General features: G+C 40.0%; 2 protein-coding genes across 2 annotated transcripts in view; both read left to right on the top strand.

The window, feature by feature from the left end:
* The window catches only part of si:dkey-103j14.5 (isoaspartyl peptidase/L-asparaginase), an 8,511-nt gene extending 4,845 nt beyond the window's left edge, over positions 1 to 3,666 (top strand). The window contains exons 3-7 of the mRNA XM_037693747.1: positions 1,298 to 1,440; positions 1,752 to 1,915; positions 2,371 to 2,489; positions 3,220 to 3,330; positions 3,458 to 3,666. Of these exons, the coding sequence (XP_037549675.1) occupies positions 1,298 to 1,440; positions 1,752 to 1,915; positions 2,371 to 2,489; positions 3,220 to 3,330; positions 3,458 to 3,666 (746 nt within the window). The remainder of the gene's footprint in view (positions 1 to 1,297; positions 1,441 to 1,751; positions 1,916 to 2,370; positions 2,490 to 3,219; positions 3,331 to 3,457) is intronic.
* Positions 3,667 to 5,475: 1,809 nt separating this feature from the next.
* phf3 (PHD finger protein 3) lies at positions 5,476 to 16,437 on the top strand. Its single transcript, XM_037678738.1, has 16 exons — positions 5,476 to 5,632; positions 6,566 to 6,816; positions 7,248 to 7,364; positions 8,362 to 9,670; positions 9,781 to 10,048; positions 10,421 to 10,472; positions 11,767 to 11,887; positions 11,980 to 12,136; positions 12,239 to 12,355; positions 12,502 to 12,624; positions 12,733 to 12,877; positions 13,011 to 13,200; positions 13,281 to 13,428; positions 13,677 to 13,766; positions 14,081 to 14,276; positions 14,381 to 16,437. Exons 2-16 carry the CDS (start codon positions 6,582 to 6,584, stop codon positions 15,982 to 15,984), a joined length of 4,872 nt encoding a protein of 1,623 aa, XP_037534666.1. The 5' UTR covers positions 5,476 to 5,632; positions 6,566 to 6,581; the 3' UTR covers positions 15,985 to 16,437.
* Positions 16,438 to 21,294: the final 4,857 nt, after the last annotated feature.

Raw genomic sequence — 21,294 nt, 5'->3', positions numbered from 1 at the left:
TATGAAGGCAACAGACCAAGAAGTGATTTAAAGATGAAAATGTACCAGTGAGAGAGTCTGCGTGAAGTTAATGATGACCAGTTAACCAGTGAATACAGGGTGCAGTAGTTACAGCCGGTTCTGAATCTTAGTGCACCGTCATAGACAGTGTCCAACATCTGCAGGGTGCTTGTAGGAGCGTTCATGTAAATAATCAGAATAAGCTTTATTGTCATTGCACAGTTAAGTACAGCGAGACTACGTTCCGTACAGCCGTCCTAAAGATGGACGAAGGTGTACAGGGGCTGCAGCGTCTAAGAAGCGCTACCCTTATTGTTTAGATAGAAAAAGGGAAGACGCTTAAGGAGAGTGGGGTATACAAAAAAGATCTCTCACACCATGTCCTTGACAGGGCACAGTTTAAGATATCAAAAAATTGACCACAGTAAGCAATGTACAGTACATATCACATGGACAAGAAGACGGTGAGAAAAGTGTCCGTCTTGTTATAGGGCAAGTGAGAAAAAATAGATAAATGAATAATGTCACCAATGGAGGGAAGGAATGTCTCAGTTACAAGATGTTTCCTAGCGTTCAGAGTTAGACAGGATCTATTTCTGAAAAAGAAACCCCATTTAATTTTCAGTTTCTTTACCAAGTTTTCCACTTGGAGCTGAAAAGAGAGATGTGAATCGACCAAGATACCCAAATATTTGTAGGAATTGACCAATAATGATGATGTTTAACTACAGTTTAGATTTCACATCTGAGCTGCCTGAGCCTCCCTCGCTCATTTCAATAGGTTCTAACATACTGATGACCATTTTCTCTTTTGTTTTCTTAAACTGTAGTTAGCTACCTCCCTTTAAGCACTGTAATAAATCCGTTAACTTAACCACAGTTCATTTCACCTGTGTACAAGCCGAAAAACACTGATTTGCATTGATCAGCACACTGTCTCCATCTGCTGGTGGTGAAACAGGTGCTCCTCACTCTGAGTCAGGTGAGGTTCCTGTGAGGTGAACGCACTCATCTTTGAAAGTTATGTGAAGAATTACATGTCTAACTCTTATTACACAAACGACAGAGCGCCACACTATCATCAGAGAGCCATCTGCAGGGCCTCAACAGATGGTTGCTATATTCTGGGTGCATTTTAGTTAAGAACAACGAAGCTGGTCCTCCATGCATCACCCAGCAGTTCTGAGCTCTGCTGCTGGTTTTATCCCCATCCTGTGGACTGATAGGGAGGCAACAGTTACAGTTTTGCACACAAATGCAAGAGGAGATTTTATGTCCTTTTTACTGTCCCCTGCAGGACATGGAGCAACACTGAACGTTGACGGAGAAGTGGAGCTGGACGCCATTATCATGGATGGAAAGACACTTTCCTGTGGTGCAGTGTCTTCAGTAAAGAACATCGCTAACCCTGTAACACTGGCAAGGGCGGTGATGGACAAGGTCTTACATCTTATTCATATTATATAATTTATATATTAAAACAATGATAAGTGAATATATATGGTAAATGGACTGTACTTACATTATGCCTTTCTATCTTATCAAGATACTCAAATTACTTTACAATCCGTGCCCTCATTTACCCATTCATACAGCACTCTACTAGATCTGTACAAAGAATGATCAGTGCTTTATTCATACACTGATGGGACACACATTGGAAGCAAATGAGGGGTTCAGCATCATGACTGTATAAGACGTGTTGTTTTTTCTGCATTCTGTTGCATGTTTGCTGCTGTGGAACGTCTCAGACGTCCCATGTCATGCTGTCAGGCAAGGGTGCAAGCCTGTTTGCAGAGAGCATCGGTGTCAGCACGGTTCCCACTGACTCGCTGGTGACTGAGTATGAAAAGAGAGAATGGGAGAAGCACAAGCATTACATGACAGAAGTCATGGAATATTTCAACTCTCAGTGGTATGAAGCATCTGCCCTTTCTGACTTGATGTTCTGTATGAACCAGCTCATGAATGTATTTTAGGGTGGTGGGAAGACATTTTAAAAAGAGACACAAAAGTCCCTTTTATTAATATGGAATTACAGAGGAGTTTTGATGCTGTCCACAGTAGATTTCATCATTTAATGAAATCCTGTCTCTGAACAAACTGCTGTGTTTTAATCTGGTTCACTTGGTTTCTATGCTGTATTACAGTAAATCAAAAGAAATGAGCATCGGGAATGTAAAACATTTGTCAGTTACAGTAGGGGTGTAATTTATCATCTTATCTGACAAACAGCAGGAACTCTTTTGGCACAATTTCTTTAGACTCAGACACTAAATTTTCCAAGTCAGATCTGCAGAATGCGATGTTTTGACATTGCACATGACTTTTCTTCATGTAAAACTTTTTTGTTTTGTTTTCGGATCGCAGGGTTCATGATACCGTTGGGGCGGTGGCTGTGGACTGTGCCGGCAACGTTGCATGCGCAACGTCAACTGGAGGCATCAGAAATAAAATGGTCGGCAGAGTAGGAGACTCTCCTGTCATTGGTATGACTGACAACCACTATATTGCATTTCATACCAAAGTTTTAGACTAAGTTCATTCTGTGTTGAGAAATGACAAAGTTGAAGCCGATTTGGTGATCCTTAAAAATACATTTGTGCAATCTCATGCAGTATCATGTATCATCACAGTATATGTTGTGAATGACTCTCAGCTGCATTCACATCAAATTTTAGCTCCGTGTTTGTGAAACTGACTGAATTATAGCCATTTTTTGTGATTTCTGCCATGTTGGCCATCTTGAATGGGTCAACTCCGAGAATAAATCACTTGTAGATGCATCTCCAGTGATTATTTCCTGAATCTTTCAATAAAATCCATCAACTGCTTCATGATATAATTAGCTAACAGCCAAAGCTGACTCCAAATAGTCAATGACAAAACTTTACACAGATACACAATTTGCTGTTGGTGAGGGTATGTGTTGGGGATCACTCTAAACTAGATTTGGGATCTTCATTTTGAATTTGATTTTGCGGATATAATTGAAAATAATATTACTGAAAAACATTTTATTTGGAGGTTTATGGAGCAATGTGCAATTGCACACCAGTGATTTTTTTATTTATTTTTTTTAATAAGGTTTTGCTTTTGTCAGCATGTCACAACCGTTTTGCAGTTTCGCAGTGCCACATGTTTCTTGATATGAAATTGATTTGACTGCACAAAGTGTCATTTTAAAACTTGTTTTCAATTTCTGCGCTCTGCAAAAAGGCTGCGGAGGATATGCAGACAACTTCAGTGGTGCCGTATCGTGCACAGGCCACGGAGAATCTATTCTGAAAGTGACTCTAGCCAGGCTCATTATTTGGCACATCGAACAAGGTAAAACGATTCATGCTTGTGAATACGTGAACGTGTAATTTAGTCATAATTAATATGATCAATAAATGGCTTGTTTCTGGTATTTCCAAACATTTAATCAGTGTTCTATTTCTTCTTCTTGCTCCAGGTAAATCTTTGGCAGAAGCCTCCCAGCTGTCTCTGCAGCACATGGGTGATCGAGTCCGGGGAGTGGGAGGAGCAGTGGTAGTTTCTCCGTCGGGGAAGTGGGCCGCCACATTTACCTCTCAACGAATGGCTTGGGCTGCTGCGGAACAGGATGTCCTGTGGTTTGGATTAAACCCAAATGAGACACTGAAAGGGAAATTGTCCCAGTAGCAGTGGTACATTTAGTTTTTGATTAGGTTTTATGTTCCAAATGACACCGATTCAAAAGAATCCACTTCAAATGGTTAATTTATTTGTTTGAGTCACTTAATCTGTTGCAGTAATTGATATTTGCATTTGATTAAATGAGTTGTTTTTAAGAACTAATGTGTAGGATCCATGAAACATATAATTTACAGAATTAAAATTTAATCTCACTGCAGCAGACATGTGAAGAAGCACAGTAATCCATAGAAAAACTCCTGTTTTTCTTGAGTCATCATTGCAAATTACATTTGCAAGTTGAGACGTCTGATGTCTTCTAATAAATTTTATCCTAAATTTTAATTTTTTTTGGCAATTTTCTCAATTAAAAAATAAAAACGAAAGCATTTCAGTAGCCTTTATTTAGCAGCCAATAAAGAATGTGATAATAGAACGATGGCAACATGCGCAGAAGAACCACAGGTCAAGTTGTGAATCAGGTCTTGTTGTGCGCCCTACATTTGGATACTAACTTGGAAATAATACAAACACTTTACACCCATTGTGAGCAGATTTGCATGCTACATGCTAAAACTGTAAATCATAGTACTTTTACAGAAGTTAATGATATATATCTAACATTAATTATATTCATTGAAGGTCAAAGTTTTTGCATTCATTTGTCTATGCAAAGTTTTCTGAGTGCACATGCCAGGGATGATGAACTGAAACATCTGGGCTGAGTAGGAGTGGTTCTGTTAGGACACCCCGTTGAGTGGAGGGAGAGCAACACATCTGCTGTCCAGTGGGATTTCAGGTTCCTCAAAAACCTGTAGCTTCTTGCCACTGGACCAGATGGTTCCAATGGTAACAGGTATTACTCTGACTTACCTGGGAGAAGAGTAGACCCCAAATGAAACATCTGAGCCCTTCATAGTGTATGGAAAAATAATGTCCCTTTAATGACTTTAATCGGTGGAGAAAGGCTGAAGTCCAGTGAGCTTGAAGAGAAAAACTGTGCAAAAGAGTTGAATGATTATTTTTCTTTGTATTTTGACTTTCATGAACAGAAAATCACTTTAAAAATTACAAAAAAAAAATCTGCCTTAATGGAAGCAATAACAAATTTGAGGTGTTTTAAAACTCATGTACACTACTGTATGAGAATGTTTTGCCAAATGCCATTACTTTCTGTTTTGTTGTCCGTTTTACCCATTATATTTAGGCCTGGCTTTCAACTGTTTTTTTCAAAATGGAAAAAATTGTATTTTCCCACTTTTTAAAGCCTTCTTAAATTTTGTATTGGCTCTTCTAGGTCTTGTTTAAATCAGATGTGACGACTAAACACACTTCAGGAGATAAATTATTAGCACAGTTTGTTTTCCCACACAGTTTGAGCCTTACAACAGTAAATGACAAACGGTAAGACAAGTCAATATTGCATTCGTTATTGCTTTTTAGGTCTTTAATATATTGTATTATGTTTTAATTCTAGTCATGATTTTCACTTTTCATGTTCATTGTTATACAGTGGTCTGCTCAAAAATTGCATAGTACTTGTGCATAAGCCTGTACAATTTGTACAAGTAAATAAATTAAAAATAAATAAATAAAAATACATTTTGAAATAAGTAAAAAAATAAATCTTGAAATAAATAAAAAATAAATCTTGGGGGAAAACAAACAAAAGAAACAAAAAAAAAAACCCACCCCTAACATTTCTATTTAAATGTTTTATTTTATGGGAACATGTATAATTTTGAATGAAATGGCTCTCCATAGTACGATTTGTATAAGTAAATGAATACAAAATAAATAAATAAAAAAAAGTCTGTTGCGTTGCTATCCGTAAACAGAGAACCACGTGACTCGAAGCCCCGCCCCTCAGCCGCTTTGCAGCAGCGGGACGATTGACGGCCTGTTAGAGGAAGTTCGCGGTCGTGCTACTATGTAAATCTGCACGAGTGGACAACGCTATCACAGCACGGAAGAGGTGAGACTCTAAAATACACACAGATGTATTTTTTCCAAATATCTCAATTACAAGTGCATAGAAATATACACGAGAGTTGTATCGTCTAAAGAGCGCTAACAGCTGTCAAACAAACTTCCAAGGCCCTGAGCGCTACGGCTATCAAGCTAACCCATCTCGAGTATTTAGCATCGACTTGTCTCACTCAAAGTACACATATTTGTGCTTTTAAAATGAAATCCTTATAAGGATTGTTATAACTGCATTTTGCAGTTTTATGAATGACCTTAAAGTTTTATTAGCTGGTTACTTTCGCTTGTAAGCAGCTTTATAATGTGGCGTTAGCATGCTAACAAACATCCATGATGGCGACCTGCAGCAGATAATCATCTTGCGAGACGGCCAACACGTTTTCACAAATTCTATGGAGAAAATTTTGTCTCGCTCGGTCATTTGTATTGTTTAATACCAAATGAGCCAGTCTGTTGCCAGCATTACTTTATTTAATTTAGCTGAGGGATTGCTACAGACTGTAAATTAGGCCTGTTTGTGTTGTCTTTGCGCTTGAATAGAGAACGCTATTCTTATCAACTTCCTTCTTGGGAAAACAACAAACATCCTCCGTTTTGGCATGTTTTCTGAACTGGCAATTGGAAGGATCAATAATTGTGCAATTATTGGTATGCTTACAATGTTTTGTTTTTGTAAACAGTAAGTCTACAGAAATGGGGAGCTAACCAGCTAATGAATGATTTCAAGCAGCAAAACTTAAAGCTCTGCTGCTCCTGTAGTTTCCTTTAATAAGTGATTTTGGATTAAAACACCTTCTGCTGTATATATGATAAATCTGTACATGGTTACTGTTTTGAAGCAATATTGATGGCCTACTTTAATATGAATTTGGAAACGAATGCATGAATGAAACTTAATACGTGCCACTCTGTTTTTATCTAGGAAGGGGACAGCATTAATGGATATTGTGGACACCTTTAACCATTTAATACCCAGTGACCAGTTGGATGAATCCCTGGTGATAGGTCAGAACTTGGAATGTGAAGCCAGTAATGAGTTTGGGACAGGACCCAGATTGCAAGATTCACTGAAGAACATGCTCAGTGACAAAGACCCCATGTTTGGGTGTGCAAGCGCTCAGTTCAATCTCTTGGATAATGAAGATCCCGCTTTTCATATCGCTGGCTCGGCAAGTATGTCCACAGTCAAAAGAGTAGGCAAAAATGCCCAGTTGTTGAATTGTAAAGTAAAGGTTTCCTCGCACACACATTTCTTAAAATTCTTTAAAACATCCTGAAGCTGTATCAAAGCTCTATATTTGGCACTTGGCTAACAGCTAAACATTAACTTAATGTAACATGCATCATAAATTAACATGTTCTGGAAATGTTCCTCACAGTGAAGAGCTACGTGTACTCAGACCTTATAGACTGTGTTGGCAGTACCAGACGACACAATCAGCCACAAATTTCTTTCACATTTCATTCTAAGAAGTGATAGCGTTTATTGTCAATATGTCACCTTCACACAAAATGTGTGATATTATTAGACTTTATTAATGTTTATGGTTGTTTTAGTATTTTTTCTTCACATTTTTTACAAAGAAAAACTTTTTCTTTCGCAGGTCCACGGAGTGGTTCAGCATCTGCAGAATTTACTAATGAACTGAATGCTGCAAATACCTCGCAAGTTAAACAACCTACCGGCAAGAGAAGGAAACGTCTAAACGATTTAGACTGTGGTAAGTTTGAGCTTATTTAATATGTGGTGGTGTTACAACAATATTCACATACTGACAGTTTTTATTTGAACTAAAAACTGCATGCACAACTAAATGTAGGTTAATGGTTATTGTCCACATTGTCCAGATGAATGCTCAATAATCCAGTTAGAAAAATCTAACAACATCGGGTCCCCGAGTCTCCTATTGTTGCAAACCTGTACATGGAGGAGGTAGAAAACAGAGCCTTGACATCCTTTTTAAGGACACCACCGATTCATTGGTTCAGGCCAGGATTCTGAAGTCTACACTCATCTGCAGGCCAGCAGTCACTCTTTCAGGGATGAAGATGTTCATATTCTTCATAGACAGGAATGCTGGTTTTACAGAGGAGTAAAGGAAGCCATCTTGAAGAGAACCCGTTCATTTTTAAACAGGGGTGGGAGTCTCTTTGTTCAACTACCACCCTCTTACTGTTACTGCAAGTATCACTCAGCCCCCTGTGAATAGCAAGCAGCCATCAGGGCACTGACGGGTGTCAGCAACAGCAAACTAGTTGTTCCACTATAATAAGGTGCTATTACAAGAATGAGTTTGCTGCAGGGTCTCAGACTGAACAAGTGTTTTGGATAAAAGACGAAATGTTTCAGCAAAGAAGAATCTGTTTAGAGGACCTGATTTAACCTTGTTAGATATTGTCTGCATTGCATCTAAAAAAATTGGGAACGTGGACATTGTTGCACATACACAGTAAAAATCTGGAAGACAAACCTTTTGAGTCCTTAAGCTTTTTGAATACGACCATTTGTTCTTGCATACATGTGCAACGCCCCTTCTCACAACGTCACCATTAGGTTATCCTCTAAACCACCACCAACATTATGATGGTAAATATTCAATATTCACGGAGCATGCAGATTTGTATTAAGAAGGCTTTATTGTGAGTACAATTTCTTTAAATATAATTTAACATGTAAAGTGTGTTGCTTTTTTTTTCTTCTTTGTGTTTACTTCACAGATTACAGTGATGACCAACAGCCTAGCATGTCAACTAACAGATTAATCAGAGGACGACCAGGAAGGAAACTTGCTAAAAGGCTCAGCAAAGGCTTTCTTATTGAGAAAGGAGTTAAAGGAAAACAGCTGAAAAAAGATTTGGTTCTTGGAGGGCGTATTAACATTAATGATCTTGATGGTAAACTGTGGCTGAATCCAACAGTTGTGTTGAGACGACTGACGGTCACAATTGGAGGATTTAAAATTGAGTTGCTTCCAGGACCCTCTTACACACAGAGTGTTGATACAAGCCAGTCGTTGTGTTTCGACGATGGGTTTTCTTTTAGTGGCGACATTGGTCTGGGCATCTTGCCAGATGATGCTGGCAACATACAGAATGCTATTCCAGAGAATGTGGCAGAGATGGATGTGACTGAAAAGAGTTTGAATGATGACACAACTCTTGGTCTGGGCCCATACGTGAACCCTAATGATGTGCAGATCTCTAACAGTGTTCCATTGGAGAGCTCTTGCACGGAAGACGCAAAACAAGACGATCAGAATGTTCCAGGAGATACAAATCCTGTCAGTCAAAGAAGGGACAGTGTCAAACATCCACAGAGCAGTGAAAATGACACAGCTGCAGCTGATAAGACTGATAATAAGGAAAAGCATCAGGCTGTAGCCAAAACACTGCTCAAGTCTAAACAAGGACCAGCATCAGTCAAGAACAAGAACTTGGTTACGTGTAAAACAAGCCACACAGTTAAGGAGCATAAAGACTCCCACAACAAGCCGTCCAAACCTATCCAAAAAGACTTGCACAAAACAAAGTCAAAGGATAAACGAGCCGTTTCACCTTTGAAAAGGTCAGCTGAAAACACTCAAAGTGAGCCCATTGCTAAGATGCAAAAAGTACACGGTGCAGGAGATGACAAGTTAAAGCCAAAATCACCGACGACACCAAACCCCGTCACAAAGAAGAGCCCATCATCTGTCAGTCGTGCTGGTGATCACCTGGGACCAACCAAACAAAGGAATCTTCATCATCACGTTTCCAAAGCTGAACCTGATCCCCAAGTGAACAGTCATCCAGGCAGTTCTTTAAAATCCCCGCAAGAGAAGTTCAAAATGAAAAAGCTAGAAAAGTTTCTTACAAAACATAAAAGTAGGAACTCAAGAAGCATCTCTGTGGAGGAGCCGGAGCTGTTTATACCAGACAACGCTCCCGCTGTGAAGAAGGAGACAGTCGAAGAACAGCCGGCTAATAACGAGGCTGTTTGGGATGGAAACAACTGCTGCGGTCTATGTAAAAAACACCACAATAACATGTAAGTATTGCTCTTTGTTTTGCTTTTAAAAGAATACAATGTGTAATATTTTTGTTCCTATTAAATAATTTCAAGCAAGACATGTTTTAATGATGTCGTACATTGTTTAGGCTCATGGTAGGCTGCGGTCGCTGTGACGACTGGTTCCACGGAGACTGCGTTGGTCTCGACTTGACCAAAGTGCACGAGATGGAGGAAGAGGACCAGATGTACGTTTGCTTAAAATGCTGTGAAGAGGAAAGCAAGAAGGTGGAGCCAGAACATCCGACTGCTGCCAAGCCAGAAGTTCAAGAAAAGACTGAAGTACAGGATCATAAGCTGCCGTCTAAGCCCCGTCCAGGATCCTCCCAGGCGCTTTCGTCAGGGGGTGTCAGACCAGTAAGAAAACCAAAGTCTCCACGAAGCCTCTAAAATGTTACTCATTAAATGTTTTTATTTTTTAAAGTTTAAATGAAGACATCTTTATTTTCCCCAGCCTATCCATCTTGTGGTAATAGTCATAGCCAGTGTAACCATTGTACAAGGGTTTGTTCTCCTTTTGCTTTTACTTTGCCTGTACAAGAGGTGTGCACAGGGGGGTGTGGGTATAGACAATTTTTACACAAATATCCTATGAGAGTGCTCAGCCTTTATTTGTTTTGACTGGGAAGTTGTTTCTCTTTCACATTTACCATGCTGGTTTTTTTTTTAAACTTCATAAAAGTTTGTAAATTATATCTAATGTGCCTTTTGCTTTTTTAAACTCAACAGGATCCAGAGAGGAGACAGTCTACAGATGTCAAAGAGGCAACTCATAAAACAGGTGCTGTAACCAGCTGTGCATGTACAAATAATTTAGGCTCTGCCTTGTTTTGTTTTAAACACCATGTTGTCCTCAAGGCCAGGCCAGGAGAGCAGACTTCACTAGCTATGTTTACATAGACATAAGTAATCGGATCAAACGGCCGTTCGGAATAAAAACGCGTCATTTAAACGCCCCGTTCGGCTTATTTTTTGTTTATTCAGCGTGATCCGAAATAATTTGTGATCAGAATGAAACGGGTGGTTTACGCCGATTCAGAACCTGAACGGTGCGCATGTAAACGCTTGATCTGTTCATTTTTTTCTGATTGTGAAAAACTGACCTAATTAATCTAATTAAAGTTTAATTAAATTTAACCTAATTAATCAGGTCTCTCTTGAAAATGAGTCCTCGAGGCTCAATGGGATTTACCTCTCTAAATAAAGTCAAGCGACCTGACTGCGCATGCGCATTTCCACCTGGCTAATGCTAATAACATTAGCATGTTGGGGAAGTAAAACTGGTCGGTGATCGACGATATTTCCACTATAAACTTTGAAAGAGCTCAGAATGATCTGTATTACACGTAGCTCAAGCAGGGAGTGCAGAAACGTCTCCACCATCATTAAAACCTGTTGCTCAGTCTTGGCAAAGCTCCAAAATTCACGGTTGAAATCCGTACCTTCGTGTAAAAAGTTGTTTTTCTCTGCCAAAAGAAGCTGAGAACTTGCTTACTTAAATTAAAAGCTTTGTGTGAAAAATGCTACGCTAAACAGCTCAAACCACACAGCGTCTGCCATTTTGAGAACCAAAGAGAGACAGCCCATGTCACGTCAAGGGGCCTCCCTCCCATTTTTCATAAAAAAGGCACGCTGCTCGTTCCCTCACTATCCATCCTTCAGTTCAGTCTTATACTGCCATCCAGTGGTTGAAAAAAGGTACTACATGCAAAACAAATTAACATTTCCTCTTAAATTTGACAATTACTAATTATTGTTAAATTTCAATCAATCTTATCGTTTATCGCAATAATTTCTGAGACAATTGATCGACCAGCAAAATTTATCATGACAGGCCTACTAAAATAGCTAGGCTGTAAAAATAACAGGCTCTTAAACTAAGAATGCTAAAAATAAATATTTGACTTTTTAGTTTTAAAGTTTATTAAATATTTTTTTTAAATCATCATTGTTTTACCCTACACACTGACCAGTATCTAAAGCTGCAATTGTTTACTTCCTATTTTATTTTATTTTTATCCATACGTTTTTTTTTGTTTTTTTTTACCTTGTAGATAATTGTTCTTTCCTCGCAGGCGTTCAGTCAAAATACGAGATTAAAAGTAAGGCACATTCTCTGGCGTCTAAGAAACCTGTTTCTGTGGATGTAATCAGGAGAAATGTTCGTGATTCTCTGAAAGAAATCCTCACCCAGAGGTCAGTGTTTTATTAATGGTTGTTTGAATAATATACTTTTTTTTAAATCTTAGCACTGTCTAAAAACACAAGTTACAATTTTTGTATTTTAGGTTGAAGGATTCTGGTTTGAACGTGTCTGAAGAGAGGGCCTCTGAAGTCGCCAAGAAGACTGAGAGAGAGCTGTTTCATCTGTATAAAGACACGGATCACAAATACAAGAACAAGTACAGGAGTCTGATGTTTAACCTAAAAGATACAAAAAATAATGTAAGCGCTTTAATTATCAGGTAAATTCTAAATACGTGTAGTTTTTAATCATGAACAGAGTTTACTTAGCTGTGGTTTTGTTTCTTTTTATTTTATCTACAGGTTCTGTTCAGGAGAGTTCTCAAGGGTGAAGTTTCTCCTGGTACTCTAATTCGCATGAGTCCTGAGGAACTAGCCTCCAAAGAGCTGGCTGCCTGGCGACAAAGAGAGAACAGACATGTAAATAATGCAGAGACCTTTGCTGTCAATTACTTTTTATTATACTCACAATATATTTTCTACAAGTATTTTTTATGTAAGCATGTCTGTCATTTAGAATAAAAAAAAAAACAACCTTTGACTAAGTATAATAAATTCATTTTCAGACCATTGAAATGATTGAAAAAGAGCAAAGAGAAGTAGAAAGACGACCCATCACTAAGATTACCCACAAAGGGGAAATTGAAATCGAGAGCCAGGAACCTATGAAAGCACCAGAGCCTGTGGAGGTAAGAAAAAAGCAAATACAAGTATTATTTTTTTTTGTTTACAAATTTAATAAATCAACTAGAACATGTAGATTACATGAGCCGTTTTTACTTTTACCCCCTTTTTAGCCTGAGCCTGTACCCAAAGTGATTGACAATTCAGTAGAAGCCCCTCAAACCCCAGAAACGAAAGTAGAAATTATCGAGACGAAAAAAGACACGACGAGTCAACACAAGTCCCACCTGTTTGATCTTCACTGCAAAATCTGCACAGGTAAACGTAAAAAAGACAAAAGAAACAGATATTAATTATTAAGGCCTCTATATGGAGGATCTTCTTTTTTAAAATTTTATTTTGTATTACGGTATGTCACATTCCTCAGTTTTCAACTACTCTCTTGTTTAAGGTCGTATGGCACCCCCAGTGGAAGAGGCACAAACCAAAGTGATGAAAGTTGCAACTACGGTGGTTCGAAGACAGTCAGCCAAGTCCGAGGAGTCGAAGAGCACACCACCGCCGCCTGCCGTCGAGGATGACCTGCACCTTACTGTTTTAGAAGAGAGTTTCCGAAATGCCCAGTCAGGCTATGACACAAGGTGGTTATTAATTTTCACTCCATGTGACTTTATTGTAAATTTTCCTACTTATTCCACTGCCTCTTTTGTTCTGGGCACAGGTCGGATCATTCAACTGGAAGAGCTGAAGAGACTTCTTTCCTCACCAACTTGACGTCCTTGTGGCGGGGGTTCATTCATATGCACTCAGTGGCAAAACTTGTAACAAAAGCTTTTCCAGTCTCAGGCATTTTGGACAACATGACGGAGGTACAAAGTACATAAAACATATTTAGACTGTCCTGTAAGAGTCTGTCATGGCGCAGATACCAGTATAGAAGACCGATGAGCATAACCCAACTAATTAAACTTTCTGCACTATTCAGAGTTGGAACTATTATTGTGGAGTTAAAAGTCTGTGAATCTTGCCAGCACTGCAACAATTTAACTGTCAAACAGGAACTGGTACAGACTAATTATTAAAAGAATTGTTCATAACATGTTTGTTCATTGGACAGGACCTTCCAGACAGCATCCAAGTTGGTGGGAGGATAAGCCCTCAGACTGTGTGGGATTACTTTGAGAAGATTCGAGCAACTGGAACAAAAGTGAGTTTAATAAGACACTTGTAGATATTTTTTCCATACTACTTGGATAGGATAACCTACATTGCCTGCCAGACAAAATCAAGACAACATGCAGTGGTACAGAGTGACCAAAATAAAACTGTCTCAATGAAAACTAAAATGTTTTGGAAATGATGTTCAATGAAATGTACAAACATATAGATAAAAGTTGAAGGAAGAATCTGCTTGTTTTTGTGGCACCACAGAACAAAGATGTAGATGCATACCTTCTAATGCAGAAGCTTTTGGTAAAGATTATACTGACATGTTTTTTTTTTATTTATTTTTTATTAAAGGAAGTTTGCCTGGTTCGCTTCGCCCCTGAAACAGAGGAAGATGAGATCTCCTACACTCTTCTTTATGCCTACTTCAGCAGTCGTAAACGTTTTGGGGTGGTGTCCAATAACCTGAAACAAGTGAAGGATATGTATCTTATTCCCTTGGGTTCCACAGAGAAAGTTCCCCATCAGCTTGTTCCTTTTGATGGGCCAGGTAACCTGAGGAGAAACTTTAAAAAAAAAAAAAACTGTTTTTTTCTCAGTAATTCCCACAAGTATGTCCAGTTTTTTAAACCTTACATTTTTTGAACTTGACAGGTTTAGAAAACAACCGTGCCAACCTGCTCCTCGGACTCATAATTCGCCAGAGACCGAAGAGGGATTTTCTTCCTGTGGTCCCAACTGAAGCTGCAAGTGTTGTTCCTGAAATCAAGCCGATCATCATTTCCACAAAAGTCACCAGAACAACTGAGGAGGAAGAGAAATTGTTCCTTTCGTCTTTGACTGTACCTCTCAAAAAAGACTTGGACAAACCACTTGAGACAACTGAAGATGAGCCTGTGGAAGAATCTTCTGAAGAGCCTTCAGCAGCAGAGGAGTCCAGCAGTCAGGAACCACAAAAACCACTTCGTTTTCTTCCTGGTGTGTTAGTGGGCTGGGGTGGGGAATTACCTCCCCTGCCAGATTTTGGCGATAAGCCAGTACCTACAGAACAAGATACTCCTAACATCCAGGCAGCTCCCAACGAGGACGCATCAACTGGTCATTCTAAAAGCCCAACGACGACTGCTCCCCGCTTTGTCATCAAGAAGAAAGAAGCAAAACCTGTTAAATCTGAACCTGAGCTGTCAAGTCCGGATGATGCACCTGCTTCTAACAACTCATCAGGAAAAGACGTGGTAGAAGTGGTCCATCATGCACCAGTCTCACTGAAAGATAAACCTCCGTACGTATCAACTGATGAATTCCTGACGAGCTTGTCAGGAGCTCCAAGTGGTACAGAAACCGAGAAGGTGGAAAGTGAAGGAAACTCTTCGTCGCAGTTGGAACCCCAGATCGCTTCAGATCACACAGATAGTCCAAAATCGCCTTTAAGTGGGATACTAAAAAAATCTTCAGCATATTCCCCTGTAAATGAAGATAAGTCTGTGGTGCAACAGAAGGATAAAGTCAGCCTCCCTGATGCTTCAAGTCCTAAACCAGTTCCTGTGTTGAGCAGTACTAGAAGGGAGCCAGTGTTGCCATTTCACCAAGGATATTTACAGCTGTCTCAGGCCAGACAAAAGCCAGAAGAAAGCCCAGTTGCTACTCAGTCATTTCTCAATAAAAAGAATGATCATGGTATGGTTCAACCTGATGCTGTAGTGACTCAAATACAAAATCCTCCTCAAGTCCAAGAATCTCAAGATATTTCCGCCACAGAACTTGATTCTGTTTTCACTCCGGCCATGCCCGAATGCAACAGTGCAGCTCATTCTACCACCGTCTCCACTGACACCGACGACAGCTCTTCACAGGCTTCTTCTGGACTTCAGCCACAGTACCCCGAGAGTCTTTCTGAACCATCTGGCCAAATCTCCTCTTTGGCGAAAGACTACAAACCTCTAGAAGAGCGATACTGTGACCCTTGGGAGAGGCCACGTAATTCTCAAGACCGAGATCACCACGGGAGGCACGGTTACCACAAGGACTCCCACCACGGCAAGAAGAGCCGACACCACGACAGAGAGAGACATAGCCATGACGACAAGTACAGAGAGAGGAGCAAGCACCACAGTCACTCAGACAGCCGTTACGGCGAGAAGAGGAAAGAGAGGTACCACAGCAACGATTACAGCGGCCATCACAAGGACCGGCACAGGCATAGACGGGACTCTGATTATGAGAACGGACGGAGAAGTTCAAAAGACAGTTGTGCATAATTTTATAGTTTTTATTTTATTTTTTTTGGGTGGGAATCTCCCATCCCAGAGCATTTGGGACTCTTAAGACTTGGCTCGTTTGCCACATGACTGATACAACCCATTTGACTACACTGGCTGCTGGTGCAGTTGTTTTATACACCAGTCTGCATCTTGTTTCTCATAAAAGTTCCATTTATTGTTATTGACAATTCAGCCAAAACGATATCATTTCGGTAAAATTATAAATGCAGTTTTTATTCAGACCAAGCATTAAGGTATAATGGGAATGTTTTCAGCTCATTATGTATTGTATCCGTCTTGTTCTTAACGAGCCGCTGTACTGATGGCTCACAACGGTGTGGACTGCGTTAAAGTTACAAGATAAAATTAATTTTAACCTAAACGTTTCACAGGATATTTATGGACAGATCTTAAAACAGCAGCTGTCTTTTTCATTTTAAATTTCCTTTAACGGCCTAAATATTTTATAAACATTTTTATTTGAGAAACTATGTACATTTTGGCTTTGTAAGTACACGTTAGAGATTAAGTGTGCCTTTGCACTGTGTGTTTAATGTACAGTTCATAATAAAACTAATCTTTTTTTATTGTTGATTATGAGAAAATGCTGTATTTTATTTATTAAAAGTAGCTACAGAGACCTGCTGAATCTTACACTAGTCTCCTTTTAAATGGTGCCACAGAAGTGCACTTTCAGCTTTTGTACAGGTAAAAAACTGCAGTTTCACTATTCAGTACCCTCATACATCGGGATGCACGATATCAGCATCTGTATCGGTCAATATTAGCGATAAAGTTAAATATCGGACATCGGCCATTCCATCAAAATAACTCATCGACTTAAAAGGTTTCTGTTTTAAGTAAATTTTTATTTTAAGCTGTCAAGTACATCTATTCATGCGCTACTGCTTGTGTGTTTTCACTTGTCGCTTGTGAAAATTTACAAATTTGCACTGTTTGCGTGTTGCCATTGTGTTAGGGTAAATGTCATGAGTAAATTTGACATTAAACAGAATCCAAGTTCAAGTGTTACATCATTTTCAGCCCCTTTTTGGCATCTGCATTTGGTAACGATGCCAAATTGACAACGACCATGCAGAATGATGTATTTTAATTCCACAGCAGAGAGCTATGTAGTCTCTGTAAGTAGGTCTAGGGGGGAAAAGAAATGGTATCGGATATCGGCCAAAAAGTCCAATATCGTGCATCCCTACTCATAAATATTAAACCCCTCAGTGTTTTTCAGAAACTCTACTGGAGTTGTATCTCCAAACAAAAAAACATTTCTGACACTTCCTTCAAAGCCTTTTGAAAAAATACCAGAGGTGACAACTGAGATATTTCTGTATAATTCAAACCCTCCAAAGTACACCAGACCCCCATAGTTCAAGGCTACATATCTCTCAAATGGGTCCACGTCCTCTAAAAGGATTTCATTACCGTTAAGGAACACCTGAAGGATTGTGCTGTTGAGGCTTAAAGACACGTCGTACCATTTGTTGCAGCAGAAAGATACATTTTTTAAAGTTACTGGAAGAGAAAGTCTTTCTCCCAGATTAACCGCAATCTTCAGATGGTCCTTTTCAAGTCCAACTGCAAGGTAGTCGTCGTCCTCGTGTTCGGCTTTTCCCATCCACATGATCAAACCGTCGTGGGAGCTTGTGCGCACATTAAAAGTGATTTGCGTGTACTTGAAGCTTCTTGTGTTGAATCTCTTGTCCCTGTATTTAATGTAGGAATTTCCAACAAACCTGAAAGTGTCTGTCGACAGTTCTGTGTCGCAGTACGTCCCTGCCCATCCTACGGGGCATACGCAGCTGTAGGAGGTGGCAGTGGATGGAATACATAAGGAACCATGTCTACAGATGTTGTTTATGCAGCTCACAGACTGATTGCACACAGAGCCAGTCCATGAGGATGGGCATATACAAATAAATGAGTCCACCCCTGTAATTTTGCATTGACCTTTGTTTTGGCACACTTTATACCCACAAGGGGTCCCATCCCAATCCCCTATGTTTGCTCCAGCAACAGCTCCCATCTCAGTCAATTCAAGCTCTTGACCATTGATTAGAAGTTCCCTCAGTCCACCCGTGAAGCTCATCGGCTCCCTTTCAGTTGCGTCTGGGGAGACGAAGCTCAATGTGGACACACCTCCGACAAAGATGTCCGTGGTGACATCAAGAGTAGACATACCCTCAGTCACATTCTCTCTGACCTCCTCCTCGTCCAGACAAATGAAGCCTTGGTGACCAACTCGTCCTGCTCTTACTGTGTGCCACATCCTGCCGTGCAAGTCCACCTTTTTAGCAGACTGCAGGATGTTGATGCCGTCACCCAAATTGTATCTCAACTGGACAAACCCCGATGACAAGGAGAGGCAGAAGAAATCCCCTGGGAAAATAATAATATAAAAAGATTAGAAAACGCTATCTTGATTGGAAATAGGCCACTCAGATACTTTTGTAAATTAATAAAATGGATTAAAAATTCACTGCTGTAAAATGTGCAGTTAGGAATTTTTACCGTGATATTTGTACTTTTAATTGGAGAGCTAAATACTCGTTCATGCACAGCCTGGGGCCTCTTAACACGTTCAATATGCCTCTGGTTTATTTGCAAGCAGTTTAAATTATCTTATTTTCTAAAAGGCTCCCTGAGTGTGGATTGATATTTTATTCCTTACAATTAAATGGACTGTACTTATATAGCGCTTTTCTATCTTATCAAGATACTCAAAGCACTTTACAACACAATCTGTGTCCTCATTTACCCATTCATACATCACTCTATCTATAATCAGTGCTTTATCACATTCATACACCGACGATGGGACATGTATCTCTAACCACTCAGCCACAGCCGCCCCATTTAGGTTCCTGTTGACTAATGGTGTAAACTAGAAAAGACCTGCTACTTATGACTTACATATCACAGATATGTGCCAATAAATTTGAAATTCTCAAGAAAAATAAATTTATGTTACCTAAACTGCTGCCATCAATGCATCAATGACCCTAATGAATTATTTTAGATCTTACAGACTAAAAAACTAGAAGAACTCATTTTTCCTATTCAGTTTTGCAGCAGGAAATGTTCTCAAATCAACAATTAAGCATATATTAAAGCCTCTAACATTATGTTCAAAAATAAAAAGTGCTTTTTTTTAAACTTTAGGGTGGCTGTAGCTGAGTGGTTAGAGCAGTCGTCCTCCAATGCGAGAGCTGGGGGTTCGACTCCACCAGCAGTTACGTGCCAAAGTGTCCCTGAGCAAGATACTGAACCCCTCGCTACCTCTGATGTGTCACATCGGTGTATGAATGAGATCTAAAGCACTGATTATTCTTTGTATAGATATAGTAGAGTGCTGTATGAATGGGTAAACAAGGGCACAGATTGTGTTGTAGAGCAATTTGAGTATCTTGATCAGATAGAAAGGCGTTATATAAGTACAGTCCATTTACAGTACTTTGATCGTTCAGTCAAGTGCATATCTAAATGTGTGTATTTTGTTGACAGAAAACATTCTAATAAAGCAGAATTGAATATGAAAATGTAATCCTCACCAGCTCTGGCACTGAGATGCTGAGCAGTGTAGACAAGGATGCCATCAGGTGATAAAGGCTGGAACTGCAGCTCCACCACTGTCCTGTGTCTTACACTCATAGGAGGGAACGACATCCACGAAGACTGTTTAGTGCTGAAGAACGGATCGCTGATGCTCACAGCTAAACAAATAAAATAATGCAGCATTTAAATGATTGTTCACTGAGGGTGCTGTCTTTTTAAATGTAGAGAGAACATCTATAACAGATAACGTTAGGGTTGACAGGTGCAACCTTTCTGGCAGTGGAGTCCTGCTGTCCCCAGAGGACACTGGCAGGTATATCCATTTGGCAGAGGGATGCAGGTGGAGCCGAGGGCACACAGAGGTGGGGGGTTGTGCTCAGCATCACACACAGACACGGTCTCAGTGCAGAGGGCTCCTTTCCATCCAAGTGAGCATTGGCAGCTGTAGAGTGGAACAATCGAACACAGTGTAAAGCCTGTAAATGCTCATTTCCTTTAGCCACGCTGCAAAGAACAGATGTAAAGTCACAACTGTAGCATGGAGGAAAATAAATGTAGTTTATTTAAATTTCTGTAGTATTTAAAGAGAAAATTATGATGTTTAACTTACTATACAGATGAGCCGGAGTCCACACACGTCCCTCCATTCCTGCAGTGAATTTGAACACAGAGAGTGACTCCACACTGACCCACGCTGCGCCCGAAGGCTGGACGACCCGCGGGCTGCCCCAGAGCCTGAAACCTTCTGTCTCTTCTAGTCCGAAACTGCACATCGAAAATGCACCCTTTGACACAAATACAGATGTCAGAGAGACATACGTTAAATTCCTGGAAAAAAATACAAGACGGAGAGAGAACTAAAATCCAATCTGTGTACCGTCCACATGTTTTACTAAAAAGAAGACTTAAAAAAAAAAACATCTTTTAAACATCTTGGAGAACCAGCTACAGATCTTCTGTGGCTGTAGGGTGGCTTAAATATTTCTGTCTCTTCTTGTTATCTCAAATGCTCATGATGCTGAGATCAGATGTGTGTGCAGGAACACTTTCAGGACTCCTTGTTCTTTACACTGAACATAGCTATCATTAGCTCCATGTTTGGGCTTGTTGTCCTACTGCAGAGAAAGTTGGGGCCAAACAGCTGTCTCCCTGATGGATAAGTATTTGTTTATATATCTCAGCAGAGTGCATCATTTATCGTGACCAACATATCCAACTATGTTAGCATAACTGCAGCCATAAACTTGCAAAAAGCCTCCACTATGAAGAGAATGTTGCATCTCTGCCTTCAGTCAAATATTTCAGATTTTTACTCATCCTGGAGCGCCACTGTCATTTTTCCGCATCTCAGTTGCAAATCTGTGTTCTATTTCGTAAAGGCTTCGCCCTTTAAGGCCTTCGCTATTGGGTTTATCCCGTCATGCAAAGCACCGCACTGAAACATTTAGTCCACGCCCACCTGTTGTGTGGGCCCCACCCGGTCCGTATAAATTATGTTAAGAGTGTGTTTTGACCTTGTTTCCACATCTGAAATATGTTTTTCTTTCTTCATTCCCCATCCATCCTTCCTTCCTTCCCTCTCCATCCATCCTTCCTTCCCTCTCCATCCATCCTTCCTTCCTTCCCCCTCCATCCATGCTTCCTTCCTTCCCCCTCCATCCATCTATCCATCCATCATCCTTCCTTCTCATCCATCCATCCATCCATCCATCCATCCATCCATCCATCCATCCATCC

This window comes from Nematolebias whitei, chromosome 1, assembly GCF_014905685.2.
Source record: "Nematolebias whitei isolate Nwh7 chromosome 1, NemWhi1, whole genome shotgun sequence".
In the NCBI taxonomy this organism is placed as follows: Eukaryota; Metazoa; Chordata; class Actinopteri; order Cyprinodontiformes; family Rivulidae; genus Nematolebias; species Nematolebias whitei.
Note: the sequence above shows the minus strand (reverse complement) of the source record. Positions and strands in the feature narration are given on the sequence as shown.

What these genes read in the sequence shown, in the direction of transcription:
- phf3 (XM_037678738.1), top strand. Translation starts at nt 6,582, where the DNA reads ATGGATATTGTGGACACCTTTAACCATTTAATACCCAGTGACCAGTTG. An exon ending in TCATATCGCTGGCTCGGCAA is followed by an intron (nt 6,817 to 7,247) that starts GTATGTCCACAG and finishes TTTCTTTCGCAG; the next exon opens with GTCCACGGAGTGGTTCAGCA. An exon ending in CGTCAGGGGGTGTCAGACCA is followed by an intron (nt 10,049 to 10,420) that starts GTAAGAAAACCA and finishes TAAACTCAACAG; the next exon opens with GATCCAGAGAGGAGACAGTC.